General features: G+C 39.4%; 1 protein-coding gene across 24 annotated transcripts in view; it reads left to right on the top strand.

The window, feature by feature from the left end:
- Positions 1 to 22,958, top strand: part of ROBO2 (roundabout guidance receptor 2) — a 625,770-nt gene that overhangs the window by 586,632 nt on the left and 16,180 nt on the right. For 12 of the 24 annotated variants that reach the window (XM_014580512.3, XM_014580518.3, XM_014580510.3 and 9 more), the window contains 3 exons: positions 876 to 1,084; positions 14,307 to 14,489; positions 18,842 to 19,012. In XM_014580512.3, the coding sequence (XP_014435998.2) occupies positions 876 to 1,084; positions 14,307 to 14,489; positions 18,842 to 19,012 (563 nt within the window). The remainder of the gene's footprint in view (positions 1 to 875; positions 1,085 to 14,306; positions 14,490 to 18,841; positions 19,013 to 22,958) is intronic. The other 12 variants (XM_014580520.3, XM_014580517.3, XM_075909832.1 and 9 more) reach the window with 1 other exon arrangement.

Below are 22,958 nucleotides of genomic sequence, written 5' to 3'. Positions count from 1 at the left end.
GGATCAAGGGAGGTCAAGGCTCCCCTGCTGGCTACCCCGCTAATGGCTCCTCTCCCTGACCTCTCAAGGCTTGGGCTCGCTGCCCTTCCGCTGCCCCACTAAAGCCAGCCCAGCTGAGGCTCCCCACCCTGCTGCCTGATGGCTGCACCAGGGGTTTTCCAGCCATGGCTGCCTGGCGGACACCAGCCCCTCTGTCTCCAGCGGTTCCTCTGGGTTTCCCAGCCCCAGGCTGCTCAGCTGCCACCAACCCCACTGCTGTGGCCTAGCCCCACCATTGCTGAGGGTTCCCTGGCCACCACCAGCTGAGCTGTCAGGGGCTCTCTGACTGCCTGACTCCCATGACACTGGGGTTCCCATTTTACAATCCATTTTACCTGACAACTGGTCTCATGGAAACCATTCTGTGCTCTTCAGGCTGAATTCAGTTCTAGTTTGGGTGGAGGGGAAAATGTCCTCTTCCTGCAGTTCAAGTTGAATTTAAAAGCTTTTGGCTTGTATTGAGAGAGAGAATGTGCCAGCAGTTTGTTCCAGGAGACCCTACTCTGCCATAGACTTCTTATGTGACCTGGGGCAACTCACTAAATCTCTCTGTGCTTCAGTTTCCCATCTTTAATATGAGGGTAATAACAGTTCTCCACACCTCTGAGATTGTAGTAAGGAAAATATTAAAGATGGTGTTCACATACCATGACAATGGGTACCATATATGTACCTGAGATAGATATGAGATTCAACTTTTCTGGGGTAAGTAACTTCGAAACAACTTTGTAAATACATTCAGGCGATACTGGACATTTTGTCTCTTTTCTCATCGGCCCACCAAATCAATGTTTTCTACTCAGCCCAACAGCATTTCTGTTTGTCTGTTTGTATAGGCACATCCAAAGCAATAGTCAGCCTCCTCTGGCCCCAGTTCCACCACTTGGATATGTAGCTGGAACCCTTATTTCAGATTTGGAAACAGACATTCCAGATGACGATGAGGAGGATATCGAAGAGGAAGCTATAGAAATCACTAGGCCACTAAGAGGTCTAGAGCATACTCCAGGATCCAGTATGGACAATCTAGACAGCTCCGTGACAGGTAACCAAACATATTTAACAATGAAACCAATCTGTTTATTATATTAAAATACATCATAATTTGAATACTTTTTAAGCAAAAATGTATTCCATTCTATTTCTGTGACATTTAAAATATGTTAATATTAAATTCTAAAGTTAAAGAAGGATTTGAAAATACTTTTGCTTTGCTGCAAAATGATAAGAAAATCCATGAATTTTAAAAAGCTTTAAAGACATGAAAGAAAACTCAATTATATGCTGTCTTTCATGAAAAGTTCACTCTATTGGGAAAGCAAGTCTATTACATAAAAAGGGGGAAAGCCCTCAACTTTGAAATGATACACTATATTTAGTATATTTGGAACAGTATAAAAAGTAAATGTTATCTTGGAATGTTTTAGATATTTGGCTGTGTAAAAGTGTGTACTGATGAATGCATGGAAGTAGAAACACTTTTCAGAATAAGCATGGCTACATCAGCACAGAGTTTATTTGTAGACTGAACAAAATGTACATATAGGGAAACATATATTTTGTACCCATTTCAAAATGTTTGGTTTAATAATTGTTCCCTTTCAGTGAAGATATTTATCAATTCAGTCACCTTTTTCTTCACCATTCCTTGTTCTTTGCATGCCTAAAAAAGTTACAACAGGGATCAACAAAGAGAGGCCTGAAAATTCATGCTAAACTATTCCACTGAATCTGATGAATTAGTAAACTTGCTGTTAATGAAAGACAAGTAGTCATGGAGTTTTCTGAGAAAAAGCTGGTTTTTTATATAAACATTATGAACCAATTCTGAGGCATCTGCAAACTTTCCTTTATATTGACAGTGGACGTGGACGTAACATACTACATCCATGATGATTTGCCTCTATTGATTACTCAAATGTGTATGATCTTATATAGCTCATTAAAAATATTGTTTGTCTCTTCAGTCATTGATCTTTATGTGAAAGCATGAATTTCTAGATATACCTAAAGAGTACACTTGCTCACTAGGGACATATTAATGTAGCACCACTTATTTTTATCTTACCTCTCTGTGCCTTACAAGTTCTAAGAATTTTACTTCTTTATCTAAACATTGCAGCTCTGAAAATACCTTGCAATTCCCACTGATGGAGGCAGGAATGTGACAGTGATGAAGCATCAGTACCTATAATTTTCCTCCTCTTCCCTTGTTGAATTAAACAGTGTGCTGCTCTATCCCACTTTCTAGTTTTTCCTTTACCCTGGGGCCAGACTGCTTGCCAAGCTAATTAAGATTTAAGAACTGTAGCTCTCATGTTGTGATTTGAAATCCAGATCCAACTGAAAGCTGTAGAGTTAAAGTTTAAATCTTTGAATTCAGAAGGCTGACTTATTAGTGCACGAATATGTTAAGCTACTTTGCCTGAATTTCTAGCATAATCTCCTTCAGGCTATAATTCTGCATATTTTTGCATATCTCACTAATGGCTCTGAAGCCTTTCCATTAGGAATGCAGCAAAGGTTTTACGGTGATAATACAGGAATAAAAAAAAAATCAGCTTACTATATATTGTCCCGTCAGTGTGCATTAATATGTCAATATTGATTTATCTGTGTATCAGAAAATGAGCATTTCACACATTTTCAACTGTTATTACTATCCTTCTTTACCTAATGTGAAGACAGCTGCATTTGTGTACTGTTAATATACTTCTGTGTTCATTACAATTTATGCTTTTATGAATAAAAATCAAACCTGCTTTCTAGATAGAAATACTGCTTAATTATTGATATGTTAAAAATCTCAGACTGTGAAGCTGTTTGTTGCAGGAAGAAGTTGTGCTTTACCTCATAACCTATAAATAATACATCTGTTTAGTATAAATGAGCCACAGAATCTCAGGCATCTTGATAACAAATTGTTTTCTGCCTTCTTCAATAACTATATCGGGAAGTATGATCAAAGCCTTCATTTTCTCTCTTGGTTTGAGTCTGTTAGCAATCGTATAACTTTCACATGAGGGAGTGCATATTATATTTGTGGGTAATGTTTCAAAGGATAATAATTTGAGATTTTTGTGATCTCTTTACCCCCATAGGCTAGGTTTTTCAGCTATAAGTGGGGTATGTAAAACACATGTAGAACCCATTGTTTCAAAGGTTCCTCAAATTGCCTAATTTGCTTATCTTTGATATGTTAGGAATTCCTGAGGTCTCCTCACATCCTGCCATAAAAATAACTGATGAGCAGTTTCACCCCTCTCCCGCATTAAAATAGAAACTCGTTCTTTGCATAGGGCTTCAGATACAGAGATTTAGAACAGAGATTTCCTGGGACTTCTATAACATTGTCTCATGTCTTTAAAGACAGTGGTGCTATTTGTGTTGTTTCTCTGTTCTGAGGCCATCAGTATCTTAGCATGTGGGTCAATATTCTTTCACAAGCACTAACCTCACATAAACACCTTTTCTTTAAAAATATAAATAAATGTTGGCTTCAGTAATTTTAGAGACATGAAACAATGTTTTAAAAGGTCTCCTCAACACTGACCTGGAAAAATCAACTCCAGGTGTGAGAGGTCAGTTTGGTCTTCATAGCTGAAGCAATCCTTGTCCTTCCTGATGAGGCAGCCAACTACAGCTTGAACCTCTAAAATCTGGGACTCTCTGGTCTGGCAACATCCGTGGTCCAGTAGGACCAGGAATGTTTCTGGATAAAGGTGCCCCAGCTGGACCAGACAGCATCTGGGGAGCCCCTACCATAGCACAGAACCCCAAGCATCAACAAGGCCAGATGGTGACCAGGGAGCCCCATCTCTAGCCAGGCATCAGTGAGGCCAGGCTGTGACTGGGGAGCTCCTGCCCCAGCCGGGAAAAACTCAGCATTAGTAGGGCCACGTGGACAGGGAGTCCCAACCCCAGCCAGGGAACCCCTAGCTGCAGCTGGGCTGCCTGCAGCCAGGTGGCCCCAGCCAGGAACCCTGAAAAAACCCCAGTGGCAGCAGGGCTGGGATGACTGATCAGCCTCCACTGGAGAAGCCCTGGCTGAAGCAGGGCTGGTGGCGGTGGGTGACCAGAATCCCCAGCAGCAGCAAGACAGTCCCAGCAGAGGGGTGGGGTGGCCAAGCAGCCCCAGGTGGGGAACCCCTGGTGGCAGCAGGGTGGTGGCACTGGGTGGATCCAGGTGGGAGCCTCAGAGAACACCTTGCAGCACTGGGACCAGCAGCAGCCAAGGGGCCCATTAGGAACCCCAGAAGATTGTGGGGAGCTGTGGTGGGCCAGCTTTAGTGGGGCCAGCAGCAGGGCAGGGAGCCCCAGGGAGAGAAGCCCGGGAATAGGACAGCCTGCAAGGGAGCACTGACCTTCCCTGGTCCAGCAAACTCCCTGGTCCAGGACCTTTCAGCTCCAAAGAGCGCCAGACCAGGGAGGTGCAACCTGCAGCATTCACAAATGGAAAGATTTTAATGCTATGCAGACTGATCCAGTGGAAACAGAACTCAGACCTCCAAACTCACCAGACATGAGGCATGTTTAAATGATGGGATTTATTGCTGGTGTTTCTCCAGGAAGTCTCCTATTATGGCAAATAGAAAAGTCCTAATAATATCGAAAACCATGTTTGAGCAGAACTTTGGTGCTTCCACTCAAAAACTAGATTTTAGGAGAGTTTTGAGGGTAATGCTGAAGGGCCCTCTCCCACCAACTGCTTGGTACATAATGGACCCTTACATCTGCGTAGGCAACAGGGGTCCACATTTATAATGCACTTTTGTGCCATAATTTTGACCAGAATTCTTGATGTTCTGCTTTAATAATACATAGGAACTTAATTGCCTAAGATTACAGTAAAGGGATTTGGTCCTCTTTATACTGAAGTCAATAGAAAAACTCTTAGGTCTGGCAACCCCCCCTTTTTCAAATTCCATAGCCTTACCATCAGACATATAGAAACACTGAGGGTGTGTCTAGACTATAGGGTTTTGTCGACAAAAGTGGACTTCTGTTGACAAAACTATATCTGCGTCTACACTACTGCCAAGTTCTGTCGACAGAACTCGGCAGTTTTGTCGATGGCGGTAAACCTCATTCTACGAGGAATAACGCCTTTTGTTGACAGAGTTCTGTCAACAGAAGGCGTTATTGCATCTACACTGTCCTTTGCGTCGACATACTCATGTCAACAAAGTGGCTTGCTTTGTCGACAGAACTGGATGTAGTCTAGATGCTCTTTGTCAACAGAAGCTTTTTTGACAGTATGGGTATGTCTACACTACAAGCTTTTGTCGACAGAAGTTCCGTCGACAGATACTGTTGACAAAGCTTCTGTCAACAAAGAGCATCTAGCCTACATCCAGTCCTGTCGACAAAGCAAGCCGCTTTGTCAACATGACAGTGTAGACGAAAAGGACGGTGTAGATTCAATAATGGCTTCTGTCAACAGAACTCTGTCGACAAAAGGCATTATTTCTCGTAGAATGAGGTTTACAGCTGTCGACAAAGCTGCTGAGTTCTGTCGACGTTATGTCGACAGAACTCAGCGGCAGTGTAGACACAGGTATAGTTTTTTTAACAAAAGTCCACTTTTGTCGACAAAACCCTGTAGTCTAGACACACCTTATCTGTCGACAAAGCCTCTGTCAACAAAAGCCTATGGTCTAGACAGACCCTGAGTGATCTAGTTACGAATAAGGTACAGACATATTAAGAATTTTCAGTTTGTGTCATATATGATAGATCTGCTCTAGGCAGGGGTAAACTACCCGAGTGGCCTAACACCAGTGATCGTTGTACATGACAGTTCATGCCATTCCCACTATTAGTGCATCTGTACTGATGTGGAAATTGAGGTGAGAAGAGTTTAGTGTAGATGCAACCCTGTAAACTCCCATGGGAATTGAATCAAACTCATTGCCTGCTCCACTGAAATAGGATAGGTCCATCAATGGCTATTAGCCAAGAGAATCAGGAATGTAACCCCATGCTCTGACTGTCCTTGGACTGTTGACTACCAGATGCTGGGACTGGATGACAGGGTCACTTTATTACTGCCCTGTTCTGTTGATTCCCTTAGAAGCATTAGGTATTGTCCATAATAAAAAAAACAAGAGCGTTGTTCTATGCTGTATTGCTGTTCTTAGGTTCTTATGACTGAAAATAATACGTTGTTATTCTTGCACATGGGTAACAAAAATGAAATAATGTAAAATTCTAATAAAGATGCCAACAAGAAGTATAGCACAGAGGTGAAAAAAGAACTTGTTTTGCATATTTTCAACCTGATTAAAAAATCACTTTGCATGTTAGCTATGTGGTAAAAGCTGTTTATTCACTGGGCCTGAGCACAAAAGGAATAACTCTGGAAAATTATACATCAGTTACTTAACCAATATTTTACCAAGGAAGAGGTCAATATTTGTATTGATTTGCTCAGGGATACATATTGCTAAAGTTTTTATTTTACAGGCAGTTAGGCAGATTGCATTTAATAGGAAGAATGTGGTTCATGGATTAAATATGTACTTAGGAAATAGGGAACTGCTAGTTTTTGTATCTCATAAAAATGGTAATACAACAATTAGCAGGGTCATACTATAAAGCACAGACTTTATCCTAGCTTAATGGATCTGGGAATGCGCATTCATCAGCAAGGATGGATTTAGCATAAAATGACATGTAAATGAATTGATGACTGATCATAAATTAATTTTAGTGCTGAAGATGTAGTAGAGACACAGCAAGATGCCACTTTATCATAGTATTTTACTGCTTTGCAACATTTGAGCAACTACTTAATGTTCTATGTGCATTTCTTCACTAACAGCTTGAATAAATTTGAAAAAAAAATTGAGCCTTTCAGCCATATGGAAACCAAAACATCAAGAAAGATTGAAAATAAAAACACAAATAAATTTGGCTAAGTGGCATAAATTCATTTTTTCATTAAATGTTTATAGATGCCTTAATTATGTTAGACCTATAAAGTGTCAAGATTGTATGAATGTCTTGTATTCTTTTACTGAATTTTCCCTGGCCAGAAGAGATAATTATAAGAAAATACAGATAATTTGATAACTATGTGCTTAAGATTCTCATTTGGGAAAGCACTTACGCACATACTTAAGTTTTGTTGGCTTCAATACTTAAAGTTAAGCATGTGCTTCTAAGGGTACATCTATACTGCTCAACTATTTCAGGATACCAGAGGAAACAACTATCCCACATCTACATAAGCCGCCTGTTATTTTGAAATATTTTTTGGAATAACAGGCACACTATTTTGCCTTCCTGGTAAACCTCGCTGTGTAGACACACCAAATTTTAAAATAAGCTATTTTGAAATAGATTCAAGATAAGATACACAATTTGTGTAGTACAAATTTCATAACTTATTTTGACTTTAGGGTGCTGTGTAGACACACCCTATGGCTACGTCTACACTGGCCCCTTTTTCGGAAGGGGCATGCTAATTTTGAAAGTGGGAATAGGGAAATCCGTGGGGGATTTAAATATCCCCCGCGGATTTAAATAAACATCTCCGCCGCTTTTTTTCCTGCTTGGGGAAAAGCCGGAAAAAAAGCGTCTAGACTGGCCCGATCCTCTGGAATAAAGCCCTATTCCGGAGGATCTCTTATTCCTACTTTGAAGTAGACTTAAAAAGAGTATAAGAGATGTACTGAAATATTCAGATTGCACAGAGAAATAGCTTTTTCATTGCCTGTAAAATGTCAGGAAATAATAAAATCAGTAGCAAGCAATCTCCAATAGACTAACAATTCTATCCTCTTAACCTTTCTGTAAGAGCAAAACAACTTCCTCTTTGCCTTAGCATCCAAAACTGTTTTATGGGCAAGAAAAAAGAGTTCAACTTTTCAGATAGTTGATTTTGGTTTGCATACTGCATTTATAGCTGCTATCTGCAAGAGGAAAATTTACAGTTTCCAGAAACCAATAAAAACTCCAATGTACTCTTGGACAACACAGAGCAAGCTGCTGCATGCAAAGGTGGTAAATCTACTAAAAGCCTTTTTGGAAAATACACAGTTGATCAGAAAGGGCCACCAGTAACCTTTTTTCTACTTTTATTTGGATACCAATTATTTAACTGGTTTGGAAAACAGAGCCGGTGAGCACCATTAAAAAAGGAATCATCATTTACTAATTGTGCTAGATTAACCAAAATTAATGATGGCTTGAGGGGTGTTTGTATAACAAACCAAGGTTCAATCTTTAGTTGTCACTGTCAACATGTTTATAAGATAAACAAAGGAACATTTTTATTTGTATAGATTGTAGTGAAAAAAATCATTTAAGCTGTTGGCCAGAGTAGCACTGGAGAAGGGTAATAATATGTGCATATTGACACCCCTATTTCCTACTTCAGTGATAGCCCAAGTCAATGGTGACCAAAAGCTCAGTACAGTTTAATAGCAGTTTGCTGATTAGTCTGAATTTAAGTTCAGCTATAAAAGTATGGGAACTCATAATACCAAAAAATCATCACTAGCTAGCAAACACATTGGCTGTGTCTAGACTGGCCAGTTTTTCCAGAAAATCAGCCACTTTTCCAGAAAAACTTTCCAGCTGTCTACACTGGCTGCTTGAATTTCCGCAAAAGCACTGACGATCTCATGTAAGATTGTCAGTGTTCTTGCGGAAATACTATGCTGCTTCCATTCAGGCAAAAGTCCTTTTGCGCAAAACTTTTGCGCAAACGGGCCAGTGTAGACAGCTCAGATTTGTTTTCCGCAAAAAAGCCCTGATCGCGAAAATGGCGATCAGGGCTTTTTTGTGGAAAAGCGCATCTAGATTGGCATGGACGCTTTTCTGCAAAAAGTGCTTTTGCGGGAGAGGGTCCATGCCAATCTAGATGCTCTGTTCTGAAAATGCTTTTAACGGAAAACTTTTCCGTTAAAATCATTTCCGGAAAATCATGCCAGTCTGGACGTAGCCATCGAGTGCATCAGCAAATAAAGATCAAATCAGCAAGAGGATTGAGCTACCCTTTCATTCCTAGAGATAGTCCCTCCATAACACAGTTGAAGCATGGCAGTTTAAGGGAAAGAGGTGTGCGCGCATTGTGTATGTGTGGTCTGCGTGCCCACACACATATGTGCTTTGGAGTACACTGCTGCTCACCATTCTACTACTTGTTCTGTGCTTAAAAGTGGGACTTCTGTTTCTAGGGTTTTCCAACATTTTAAAAAGTATGCTGATGAAAAATATGTATTTTTGTAATAATAATCTGGCAATAATTAAAATCTAGGTATAGCTAAGTAAGCCTGATCTCTCGCTGCGTGTGGTTTTTAAATGCATAGTTAGTATATATTGTATAGCAACTGCTTCAGAAAATCATGTGACCGGTATTCAAGTAGATGGAATGCCATATGCAATTGGAAAGTATGTTTTAATTTTCTTCCTTAACAAATACTTAGACATTTTTGTACTACTTACACTGTTAAAATTCAGTAATGCAACTAAGCAGATATTGAACTTTAAGGTCATATGAAACAATTATTTTTAAACCATTTTCACCTATAGCATCTCATTTCTATTTGTCTACTTTCACTGTTTATATATCTATTTATATCATTGTTTTTTCCATATTTCATATCAATACCTATTGGCAACCAACCACTCTCCTTTCTGTATGATGTTCTGTGACCCCCCTAATTGTTTAGGAAATTTGGAGGAGGTTTGGTTTCACGATTCCCGTTTGTTATCTTGGCTTTCTTACATCTGTCTGGGTCAGGTAGAGTCTATTTGGAAAGTAATAATTTTGCGTGTGCTCCTGGCAAGCAGAATCCAATTCTGTCACACTCTGTTGTGCATAACATCCTTTCTGCCTGTCAGACCTCTATAGACCTCTTCAGTTTCTGTTCTTGTATCTTTGGCATGCATGAAGCTGTTTTATTACGGCCTGCCACTTTGCTGATGTTAAAACATTTAGCCATTGCAAACTTTCAAGAAGTTTGCGGCAAAGAAACATCTCCCTCTTCCTCTTTTTTTCTTTCTTCAGAAGGGTGTGGCTCTCACCTTTTCTAGCCCTACTGTACCCCTTTTAGGTGTTGTTTACCCCTATGTTAAAAACTACTTGCTTACAAAATAAGACTAAAACTAAAAAAGTGTCACAGCACACTATTACTGAAAAATTGCTGACTTGCTTATTTTTACCATATCAATTTGAATATAAATATTGTTCTGGATAGTCAGGGCAGCCAACAGAATTGCTAGACCCCTGAAAAGGTTGGAGGGCCTGGCTCCAGGCCTCTGGAAGGAGTGCAGCCTTGGGCAGAAGGGTGGGGCTAACCTCTGTAGCCACCCTTTGCTATCCAGGGCTCTACCCTTGCTATGGTAGTGGGCAGTAGCTGGGCACTCTAGGTCTTTGTAAAGTGCTGGTACCAGGGCAGCTGGCCCTTTTGCACCTCCCTTCTAAGTGCATCATTTATGGGCAGCTGGGCGGGGGGGGGGGGGGAGGGAAGACAGTAGCTCCCCTCCTGAATTTGAACCCCTGGTTTCATAGTTGAGGTCTGCTTAAAGCCCATGTCCTGACTCCAGAGGCAGTTCTTAAATGCAACAGAGTTTCATAGAATCATAGAATACTAGGACTGGAAGGGACCTCGAGAGGTCATCGAGTCCAGTCCCGTGCCCTCATGGCAGGACCAAATACTGTCTAGACCATCCCTGATAGACATTTATCTAACTTACTCTTAAATATCTCCAAAGATGGGGATTCCACAACCTCCCTGGGCAATTTATTCCAGTGCTTGACTACTCTGACAGTTAGAAAGTTTTTCCTAATGTCCAACCTAAAGCTCCTTTGCTGCAGTTTAAGCCCATTGCTTCTTGTTCTATCCTCAGAGGCTAAGATGAACAAGTTTTCTCCCTCCTCCTTATGACACCCTTTTAGATACCTGAAAACTGCTATCATGTTCCCCCTCGATCTTCTCTTTTCTAAACTAAACAAACCCAGTTCTTTCAGCCTTCCTTCATAGGTCATGTTCTCTAGACCTTTAATCATTCTTGTTGCTCTTCTCTGGACCCTCTCTAATTTCTCCACATCCTTCTTGAAATACGGTGCCCAAAACTGGACACAATACTACAACTGAGGCCTAACTAGCGCAGAGTAGAGCAGAAGAATAACCTCTCATGTCTTGCTCACAACATACCTGTTAATGCATCCCAGAATCATGTTTGCTTTTTTTGCACAGCATCACACTTCTGACTCATATTCAGCTTGTAGTCAACTATAACCCCTAGATCCCTTTCTGCCGTACTCCTTCCTAGACAGTCACTTCCCATTCTGTATGTGTGAAACTGATTGTTCCTTCCTAAGTGGAGCACTGTGCATTTGTCTTTATTAAACTTCATCCTGTTTACCTCAGACCATTTCTCCAGTTTGTCCAGATCATTTTGAATTATGATCCTATCCTCCAGATTAGTCACAACCCCTCCCAGCTTGGTATGATCTGCAAACTTTGAGCTGCTTATTTTTTAGTTTTGGGGGGAGGTAGGGAGTTTGTTATAAAAGGAAGGAGATGGAGTGATTAAAAAGAACAAAAGGTCGGGCATTCAAGCAATTGAAGGATGGTTAGATCATCATGAAAACATTGCTGAGTAATCCACTTACAAGATGGGGGGGAAAGCGTAGGAATGAGTGTTGTGCTGCAGGGATCTGCATTTGGACCACTGCTGTTAAACTTCTTTTAAATGTCCTTGAAAAGAGGGTAAACAGGGACTAATCGAAATCTGACTGCAAAGCGTAACAAAGTTATCTCACAAAACTGGGTGATTGTGCAACACAAGGGCAGATGGAATTCAGAGTTGAATAGTGCAAATGAATACACATGGGAAAATGTAATCCTAACTATAGATACAAAAATAATGGATGTTAAAATAGCTGTTACCACTGAAGAAAGAGATCTTGAAATCCTTGTGGATATTTCCCTGAAAATATCTGTTCAATGTGTGTTGGCAATCTAAAAACTAAAAAGCTAACAGAATATTGGGAATCATTAGGAAAGGAATAATAAGACAAAATACCATACTGCCTCTATATAAAGCATTGTATGCCCACATCTTGAACACTGTATGCAGATCTGCCCCTCCTCCCCCATCTAAAACAAGATATATTGTATTTGGAAAAGGTACAGAAAGAGCAAACAGAAATGATTAGGGGTAAGGAACAGCTTCCATGTGAGGAGAGATTAACAAGACTGGGCCTTTCCAGCTTGGAAAAGAAATGACTAAAGGGTGGGGGATATGTTAGAGATCTAGAAAATTATTAATTGTGTGGAAAAATATAATAAGGAAATGTTATTCATTCTTTCACTAACATAACACAAGAAGCTGACCCAATTAAATTTATAAGCAGGAAATGTAAAACAAACAAAATAGGTGACGGGGGATGGATCATGATGATTGCCTCTTCTGTTTATACCTTCTGAAGCAAATGGCATTGCCCATTGTTGGCAGACAGGATACTGGGATAGAAGGATCTTTTGTCTTTTGGCTATTTTGATGTTCTTATATAGAGTTGAAATGTATTTGCCCCCTTGCTGTAAACCACTCAACTACACTCTACTTCCAGAGTTGAGAGAAGAACCCCAGGACTCCTGACAGGGTCTCTCTCTCTCTTGCCACAGAGTTAGTAACAAAGTAAGAATATATATTAACATTTTAAAGCTAACCAGTGTCCTTAAGTGACTTGCCACTAGATGTCAGAATGTGTTAGTGTTAGAGCTGAGTGTATCTAATATTTATTTATTTTTATTTATGTAGAAATTAGATACAGTGCTCTTGTCAGCTAACTGCTAAGTTTTTTGCCAAAAAAAGAGCTCAATGTATCTGTCCCCATAACCCACTAAACCTCATATCCTTTCCAGAGTTCAGAAAGAATCCAGGAGTTCTGACAGGGTCTTTCTCCCCCCAGAGTTAGTAATAAAGTAAGAATATACATTAAAAATGTTGAGGATAACTAGTGTCCTTAAAACAACAAATGATCTGGTAGCACTTTATAGACTAACAAAACATTTAGATGGTATCTTGAGCTTTCATGGGCACAGTCCACTTCTTCAGATGACCAGAGTTTAGGATGTTTTAAATATTTATTTAATTTTCTCTCTTTTATAATTGGAATTAGATGCAGTGCTCTTGTCAGTTAACTGCTAATTTGTATGGCAAAAGAAGTAGAGTTTTCCAGTGCCTTGGTAGCCCTTGGATATAGATGATGCGTATGTGTGTGGGGGTGAATGGGGTTGCTTCCCCCATATTTGGTGCTCGGCTTGTACTGAGCATGCTCAGTAATACTGCTGAAGCCTCGGTCCTCTGTCCGCCTCCTCATGGCCTCAGTCTCCTCCCCCCATCACAGTATGCACAGGTCACCCCCCCACACCAAAATCTGATATTGTGCCCCTGCTCTTCTTTGGTGTCTCTGTGTGTAGTGTATAAAGCAGCATAAACAAGTAATTATCTGTATGAAATTATAGTTTGTACTGACGACACTAGCGCTTTTTATGTAGCCTGTGATAAAACCAGGCAGATATCTAGATGAGTTGATGTACCCCCTGGAAGACATCTGTGTACCCCCAGACATACACATATCCCTCGTTGAGAACCACTGGTGTGTGTTGTTAATTGAATTCCTGATTTCAATTATATTTTTCCTTTTTTTATGCCAGATAGCTTACCTACAATATCACAGTGTCTTGTATCTTGGGCCTAATAAGCAGACCATGATTTAACTGTTTTCATTTAGACATTAGATTTTCAATAACTTCCTTGTATATGTAATTAAAACAAGTGTTTGCAGGTCAGATTTTAAAATTACACTACAACATTGTGCATCATCACTAAGTGTGTAGTAATTCTACAAGATGATTTATCCCTCCATGTCTATTCTTGTTATTTTGAAAAAATCAGCATTTCTGCTGCTGCACATGTGCTCACTTGCTTATTTTGCCATGTAAGCAGTGATGTAGGCCACAGTGTGATTTTGGGTAACTCGGTTTTAGGAAATCTATATCACTTTGGGACTGATTTTCTTAAGTTTAGAAGATATCAGAATGTGGTCTATTTTGTACATATGGTCAAAAGAGCAAGGGACAAAAAATGAATGTAATTCCATCCACACCTGAAAGTTTCCTTGTGCATAGATACTGCTTTGTTTCCTGATGAAAGAAAATAAAGTTGATGAGCCTTTGAGCTTTAAATAAACAGATAAAATATCAAATGTATACAACTCACTAGACCCCTACATTTGTTTTTAGGTTCAATGGTAAATGGATGGGGTTCTGCGTCTGATGAGGACCGTAACTTTTCTAGTCATAGATCTAGTGTAGGTAGCTCCTCAGATGACTCCATCTTTACCAGCGGCAGTTTTGCACAAGCACTGGTTGCAGCAGCAGATAAAGCTGGGTTTAGGCTGGATGGAACCAGTCTGACAAGAACAGGTTTGTAGACTCCAAATTGATGCTTTCTGCATGGTCTCATCCTTTTTTTCCTCTTTCTCTCAGTGAACCTGAGTCTCACTCAGAAACTGTATAACCTGCATGGAATAAGGAGGTTGGACATTTTTTCTGCATATCTTTAATTAAAACCTTGCACCGTTCTTTACTTTGAGTATTTCTAGCAATGAATAGCACAAGCTTTTAATCACCAGCATTGGTCTGCTATTTCCCCTTACTCTGACTCCTCTATGGATTTACTGACATGTGCTCCCTTTTATATTGCAACAAAGAGACTACTAATTTTACCATGCAATTTTTGATGATTTATTTTTTGCAAAATCTTCTCACAATCATTAATGTATCTAGTGATAAAAAGCACACTTAGCCATTACCTCCTTTGCTGCTGTTCTAGTGCATCTCTTCTGCACAATGTGTTTTCTGAGAAGGCTGTCTAAGCATGGGGTGAGCTGGTATAAGTTTATCACTAACAGCCTTATTAATCAGTTGCTTTAATGATATTTATTTCAATAATTTATTATATTTGGATTTCAGGATATTAATTACAAATATACCAACAGTGTCTGTAAGTTATATGTAAGAGTGGCAAAAAATCTATTGCTTTTGAAAACCGCACAATTTCTCTTCTGAAATAAAGCCAAGTAGGAAATATAATTTATTGTAGCTAATTCATAATTCATAAGCCTCTTATGTGTCATTTTCACGTGTTGATTTCTAGCAAAAAAAAAAGATAGGTAAATTGTAATAAAAGGTTCTCACCACCACAAGAATGGATTTGTATTCTGAATTTATCAAAACTGAAAAATAACTTTTGCTTTTTGAAATTTATTTGAGAAAAACAAATAGCACAATATTTATTAGGGAGCTTTTCATTTTGTTACACACTTATTTCAGATTCCTGGCCCCAGGCACCACTGTGTTCCCATAACTTGCAACTTTTAGTACTATTCTCATATAAAATGTCCCCTTTTCTACATTATTTGCATTTAGGAAAATTGTTCATAAATATAGAGGCTGATCCTGCAGCCTTTATGCATTCAAATTTTGGCCAAAGTATAATTTAACACTGATAATTCTGTTTGAAGAGACTTTTTGAGAAACCTTGTGTGAGAAGCATCAAAACATTTGTACTCTTTATAGTTTTGGTGCACTCTTATTGAGCCTTATTCAAAGTCCACTGAAGTCAATGGCAAGAGTTCCATTGATTTAATGTTATGTGGATCAGGCTCATTAAAGGGTACAGGCTGCTTTCTGCTCCCACACAGAAACTGTAAAATCTATTATTATGTGGCATATCCATGCAAGAAAGGTACACCTTTCTGGTTGATTATTGGGTGTTTACAGCTTTAAAGCTACCCAACTAGATTTTGATGATGGTGTTATGGTTTGTCACGTGATTGATGTGCATTTTTAAAATTGCATGCTAACATAATATCTATTTGTTGACCCATTGCATTTTAGAAAATGCCAAAATACCCTTTTGTCATCATCTGATCATCATGGCAAAACATTATTCTACTGTATGGGTCTGATGTAGTAGTAAAAAAAATAAACAAACAAAAAATCCTGAGGCTTGATGGAGTTTAATGGCAACATGACACTTTCAGTGATACCTCCTGGGCCATAGTTTATCAAACAGTATATGTATGTGATTTTTAAAATGCATATTATCTACCTGATGCATCATAATGGTTCTTCAGAGGCATCTATCTGAGTAGAGGCAATATTCTCTATGACTGTCATTCAAGAGTGGTGTCTCAAGGCCAGATTCTGCAATACCTTGTACCCTAAGTAGTAATTAATACATAGCTCAAGTGGGTGCAAAACACCATGACTGGTGTGATTAGTCCATTCTGTTTTGGTAGTATAGCATCTTTCACTCTTTTTTCATGAGTGTCTCTGACAGTTCAGGGGAAAAGGAAATGGTGAATTGAGACTAAAATATCTCTCCTTCATGGCACTCTCATTCTGGTTTCCAGATGCCAGCTTGCTAATTGTCATATAATTCAATGAGTTTAGATTTTTTTTTCTTTTCATATTTGCAACACCCTGTAATGGGACGATTGTATCGCCAAAATGGGATGGCACAATTGAGCAGATTATACTGAAGAGATCAGAATAACAGATATTCTATAGTTATATATCAGGTGCACTGAAAGATATGTGCTGGGAATCTTGCATGACACCTGCCAGCCCTACGCTTGTCTTAACTCAGTATTATTGTTAGCCCCTCTATTTCATAGGTTCTTGAGTCACTCATAAACATGCCCGCATGCTGAATTAGGATCAGACGTACACTCATGAAAGCAAGAGAATTCACTTAAAATTTCATCTAAGATTCCAGGCTTGTCTAACAAGGTACTTTAGTCTTCACCAACTGGTGTAATTTTTAGTCCTCACTAGTATGTTATGCACTGACTGACCAGTGTGGACACTGCTGCTGGTACGCTAAAATTACCAAGTGTTCATTTTTGTAGTCCCATTCCAAATAGTACTAAATTTGTGCACACTAGGAAATTTTTACTTTAATCTCCTCTGGTGCAGACTGAAGTACCATGTAGTAGGTTATTTTAACACTTTGTGCTATCTAGGTGCTCTAGGAGTTTATTTTTACAAAACATCTGCGCTGCAGTGTGGAGTGAGTTGAAGACAGGATTTCAGATCTCTGAATTTCTTCTCCTTACTGTTTTAAATTAAATCCTCACTATTTGGGCTTGCAGTTTTTCTGGTTGAATCTAGGAAAAATGAGAAATCAAAGGCTGAAAAGGCAATTCTGACATGTATGAATTACTAAAAATCCATCTTTGGGAGATTGTGGGACAGATCTTGTTTCCCTTCACAGCACCTTTGCACCACTTTGGCTTTAATGTTCTACCAATTGGCAGATAAAGATTCTCTTGTCAGGGAGGAAAACCCAGATGGCAGCCAGCCAACATGGCTATCTCTAACCCTAAGACCCCTCCAAAGTAGTGTATGTGCTAAGATATGACTAAAAGATAGGGGTGTATTTAGAACACTAAAGTACTCCAGTGACTCCCTGCAAGCCTATTGGATCTTTAAGGGATTTTATCTTCCCTACATTCTTCACCCAACACCAAAACTGATCCCAAGCAGCCTAAGGTGCACAAAGATGTCATTCAACCACCTTCTCTGCCCTATTATGTCCTGTACAGTCTGGCCAAAGCTAAATACTGGTCCTTCTGTGTTTAAAGCAAAAATAAGTTTTGTTGCCTTAACACACTCAACCCTGTAGAAAATTAAAAATCAGAATAACCAGCAGTTCAAAATAAAGCACAATGTAAAAATTCCTAAGATACTTGTTATAGATGTCAAACAAATAAAATAATAAAACATGCTGAAAAGATTCCAGATAGCTCATCCAGTCTTATTAAAAAATAGCAGTTGTATTGGAATTGACTGAACACATACCTGTAAAAATATAAATCAATAAAACAACTGAATTGTACTCAACCAGTGCCTTCTATGAATGTCCTGTTATAATAGTGTCAAGCAGAGGATGGTGTTTTAGAGAAGTTATAATTATCACTCAATGTAAACAGAACTCTAAGTAAACAATTCAGTTAGTCAACTCTTATCCAGAATAAGTTTTTACATACACATTCATACTCACAAAATAGTAAAATACTGGAGAAATATTTACAAAAATAAATCTTCTTGCTCTTTATTTGCTTTGGTCCATAGATCTAGTTAGTATATGTTTTGTAAAATCAATTACATGAGTGTCATTGGAGCTACATCACATATACAGAACACTGGAGTCACCAAGATAAGAATCTCGTCCAGTATATGTTTGGTATACACAAAGAGATGGATTATGGTGAATAAATGCTAAACAATTGCAAAACTCTTTTCTCACCCTGCAAGTGTAAGAAATTATTCTGAACACATCTGTTTAGTATACAAAGTAGGTATGAGTTACACAAGAGATAACAGATTTATCACAATGACTTTAGAATAGTTTTAATTAAACATTTAAAGGAAAATATATATAATGCTGAGTTTCTCACTTGGCTTATTGTGGAGTATTTTAAAATGATTTCATTAGTGGGTATTTCAGCAGGGCACCTACTTTATCTTCATCATCGTTATTATTTGTATTACCAGAGAGCCTAGGATCTCTAGTTATAAACATTGTCCTAATTGTGCGAGGTGCTGTAAAAATACAGAAAAAAAATGCTCCCTACCCCAATGGGCTGACAATTTTCACGTAAGCACTGAAAGGGAAGATACGTAGCACTTCAAATGAGACACATAAGAGGACAGCCTGCTCCGTTGCAATAATGTTTCCATTTTTATTTCCTTTTTTCCCCCTCTAGGCAAAGCATACCCTTCATCTCAGCGACCTCGACCAAGCAGCCCATTTTCAACTGACAGTAACACCAGTGCAGCTCTGAATCAGAGTCAGAGGCCTAGGCCCACTAAAAAACACAAGGCGGGTAGATTGGACCAACCCCCATTGCCTCACCGTAGGGAGGGAATGACAGATGGTAAGTTCTTTGGTTTGAAGCCAACTCTGTAGTAGTGACATGTTGCGTGCATTCAGGACTGGAAAAAAATTTAAAGTGTTCCTTTAAAGATTGTGTGCTGCAATGAGCTATTTGTTTCACAGTGTATGGTCTGAAAGTTGTCAAATAATGTTGACATGAGAGTTGTGCAAAACTTAATTGGTTCATCATTGAGCAGGGCTGCAGGAAAATATTTCTTTGTTTCCTCTATGGATGAGTTCTCTCCTCTCAGGTTTCCAGAAATCTACTGTAAGTCACATCTTAAATGACTGAATTACATCTGGTTTCACACCAATACTATGACTTTAGCTAATGCATAGATGTACAAATATTCAAATGAATTTCCCAAGAACAAATTTAAAGGGAGCCATGTTTTGTTCTACTTTGTGTCACCCATACAAAAAGTTCATATAAACTCATGCTTCCTTTGCCCACCTTTCCCTCTGCTTGGTAATGCTGTCCCATTCCTGAATTTTTGCTCCCTCTCCCTAGTGACTCTGTTTTTCTCTTCAGTTCTCTGGCTCCTTTGTTTCTCTCTCATCCCCTCTTCCAACCTTCAAATCCCTGGTGGATCTGTCCCTTCTAATCGTCTGGACAATCACCTCGCCTGCTTGTGATTAGCAACAGAAGCCACCACCATCTGCTACTCCTGTGTGTGTGGGTCTCTTACCACTTGTGCTGCGCTCATAGCTGGCTTCTGTAAATGCTGAAGGATTGAGAGGGCAGCAGCAGGAAAAAAAAGCTTCAAAAGTGCCACCTGCCATTTTCATAACTCCTGAAATGAGGGTGGGAAGATGGTTGCTCTTCTCACCATTTCTCATTGTTCTGGTCAACCCTCACTGCCCCTCTGATGCTTGCAGCTGCCCTGTCTTCCAAACAGGCAAATCATAGATGGAAAGAAGGGCATCTCTTGGAGTTGTATTTTCCCTGCTTCATAAAATGGTGGGTTGGGATTTAAGCCCATGAGTCTGTGCTCCCTCAGAAATGGGTCTCTTGTTCTGTCTAAGGATTGACAAAGTTTCCAGCAAATGCAGTAGTCAGGTGATGTGTGGTTTCAGGTTCTGTTGTGAATATTTCTCAGAGCTTTAGTCAACCCTTCATTAATAAACCCTTCCATTACTTATTTTATTGGGAGCTCAGATTCCACATTGCAAGTAGATTTGTTGTAGCTCTTGGTTATTTTGGTTTTATGTATAATGTGCCTGTATGTTGCTGTCAGCATATGTATGTTATTTGTTACAATATACTAATTGGACCAATGTCTACATTGGTTCTGTCAACCCAACCAAACTGTAAGACTCCCCTTCCTCAGTTAGTCTTGCCCCTCAGAAGCAACCTAGTAGAAATAGATAGGCTTTGAAGATAAGTTTCAGGCTATGTCAGACCCAAGGTTGTGAAGAACAAATTCCAGAGCTGAGATAACATTTTGTCAATAATGCTGTGTCACTAGCCCTCTCTTGAACCAAGGGGGTTCTTAGCTCAAGCTCCACAAATGATCACCACCACCCTATCTTTGAGGAAAGAGATGATCTCCAATATCCAAACCTCATCGTTCTTCTCCCTCTTCAAATCTCTCTTCAAGATCCTCCTCTGCCAAAACACTCACTAAAATCAGTGAAGTAATGAGGGTTAAGGAGTGTGTTAAATGTGTATCATAGGGCATGTCTAGACTGCATCCCTCTGTTGGCAAAGGGATGCAGATTAGGCAGGTCGACATTGCAAGTGAGGCAGGGATTTAAATATCCTGTGCCCAATTTGCATAAAAATGGCCGCCACTTTTTGCTGACTCAGCACTCTGTCGGCAAAAAGCTGCTGTCTAGAGGGGGATCTGTCGAGAAAGAAAGCCTTTTTTGACAGATCCCTTATTCCTCCTGCAATGTCCCTGCCTCATTTGCAATGTTGACCTGCCTAATCTGCATCCCTCTGCCTACAGAGGGATGCAGTCTAGACATACCCATACAGAGCTATAGTCATATATAAAACATGCACATATTTAACTTCACCCTTCTTCCCTGCACTTCATGAATCATGTGTCATCTTATACTGTAAGCCCTTTGATGCAAAGTCTATGCCTGCCTACCAATGTGTTTGTACAGAGCTGAGTATGAGGAGGATTTGGGATTGAGGTCTTGGGATACTACTGCAATATAAATATTTAATAACAATGCTTGAACCCAGAAGCACATTTAAATTAGTGGACACGAGAATTTTAAAGGCCCTAATTTATTAAGGAAGTTGCTGTCTGGCTGTTTAAATTCTCTATTCATTGTAAACAAACACCAGTTATATGGCATTCTTATTCACTCTCCCAGTCTTAGGCAATGTCATACAATTACTGTACTTCATATTTGGATATCATTAGTCTAATTTATTAGGTCCTTAGTTTAAAATATGTACCATGTATTCCAAAAGGAGATATCAAGTAAATGTTCTGAGGGTAAGAAAGGAATCTGTGTCTTTCCTGTTCCCTTTCTATATGAAGTATTGTCACACATTCCTCTTTTAATTAATGAACTTATGAATCACAGAGTGCTGTAAACTGTAAATATTCATCATACCTATCATACCCTCCTAGCTGCTTTTAAATAGGACATAATGCTTGACCAACCCCAGAAGAAGAATCAAAGAGGAAGTATGTCTAGTGGCTAAAGCAGCAGGCCTGGAGTTAGCATTTCAGTTCCTTCCTCATCTTTGCCTCTAACTTGTTGTTATTTGCTATTGCCCAGTCTTTGCCTTTGCTCATCTGTGCCTATGACACTGGAAGGAGGACACCCACACTCTGATTGCAAAGAACAGCTCACAGGCTGCAGTGTTATTGATTGTAACAATAATAGTTGCCCTAGGAAAACAATGAATTGCTAAATCTTGCAACCTACCTCCAACCATGCACTGTGCCTTCATCCAGTTGATGATGACAGCCTAGGAGCCTGTTTGATTTGTCTGTGCAAATCATCCAGCACTCTGCACTCATAAAGGAGGGCTAGACTAAGCCCAAACCAACCCTCCGATAACCTCTGAGTACAGTTTGTGCTGTGCTAAAGCCATCAGAATCCCAGTTCCTCAAGTATGCAACCAGGAGACAAGTATTTCATCCATTTCAGTTATAAATTGGCTTGCAAATTTGTGATCCAGCCATTAGATACTGCTAGATGTGACTGGCTTGCATTCCACCATACCAGTCAGTTGCTATCAGATCTGGATATCCAAAATAAATGTATAGCATGTTATTACAGAACAATTAATCCCATTGGAATGGAACAATTAAGATACTAAGCAATATACCATGTATCAAGGTCTCCCCTCTGAAATTCCTGCATGTCTTGGTTTACTATTTTCCTGGAACTACAGATCTGAGGAAACAACTTGGCTTCCTTCCAGGTGTGCTATGGAGATGCACCTAACCATGCTTGCCTGGTCATAAGTAAGAGAGACTGTAAATTGATGCAGTCTCTTACACTTTGCTAGTAGCTTAAATCCCAACTGCAAATATTTGATATCATCCAAGGATTTCAACAATCTTTACCAACATTAGTATTCACAGTACTGCTGGGCAGCAGGCAATGATACCCATTTTAGAAATTAAATAGCAGGAGAAGCAAAGTCAAATGCCCAAGTTCATAGAGGAAATCTACTGCAGGTCCAGTAGTTGTGTCCAGATCTCTGTATTCCCAATTTGTTCCTTAACAACAAGGCTTTCTTCCTCTCCAGTGTTTGATTAATGAAAGTTTGCTAAGTTCATGGGGTAGTCAGATGTATATGGTGAAGTGTTAACACCAAAACAATTTTTGAATTTAACAAAATTAGTTTGCTGTACTATGTCTGTTGCAGATTTAAAACTTACACACTTGTTGCTTCCTATTATTTTATTTTGCTCATGTGAAATTGTAATAGTCCTGTGTTGGAGAATGGTATTATCAGATTCCATATT

The sequence above is a fragment of the Pelodiscus sinensis genome, chromosome 1 (genome assembly GCF_049634645.1).
Source record: "Pelodiscus sinensis isolate JC-2024 chromosome 1, ASM4963464v1, whole genome shotgun sequence".
Classification (NCBI taxonomy): domain Eukaryota; kingdom Metazoa; phylum Chordata; order Testudines; family Trionychidae; genus Pelodiscus; species Pelodiscus sinensis.
The sequence above is the reverse complement of the archived record's forward strand: the minus strand, read 5'-3'. Positions and strand labels throughout refer to the sequence as shown.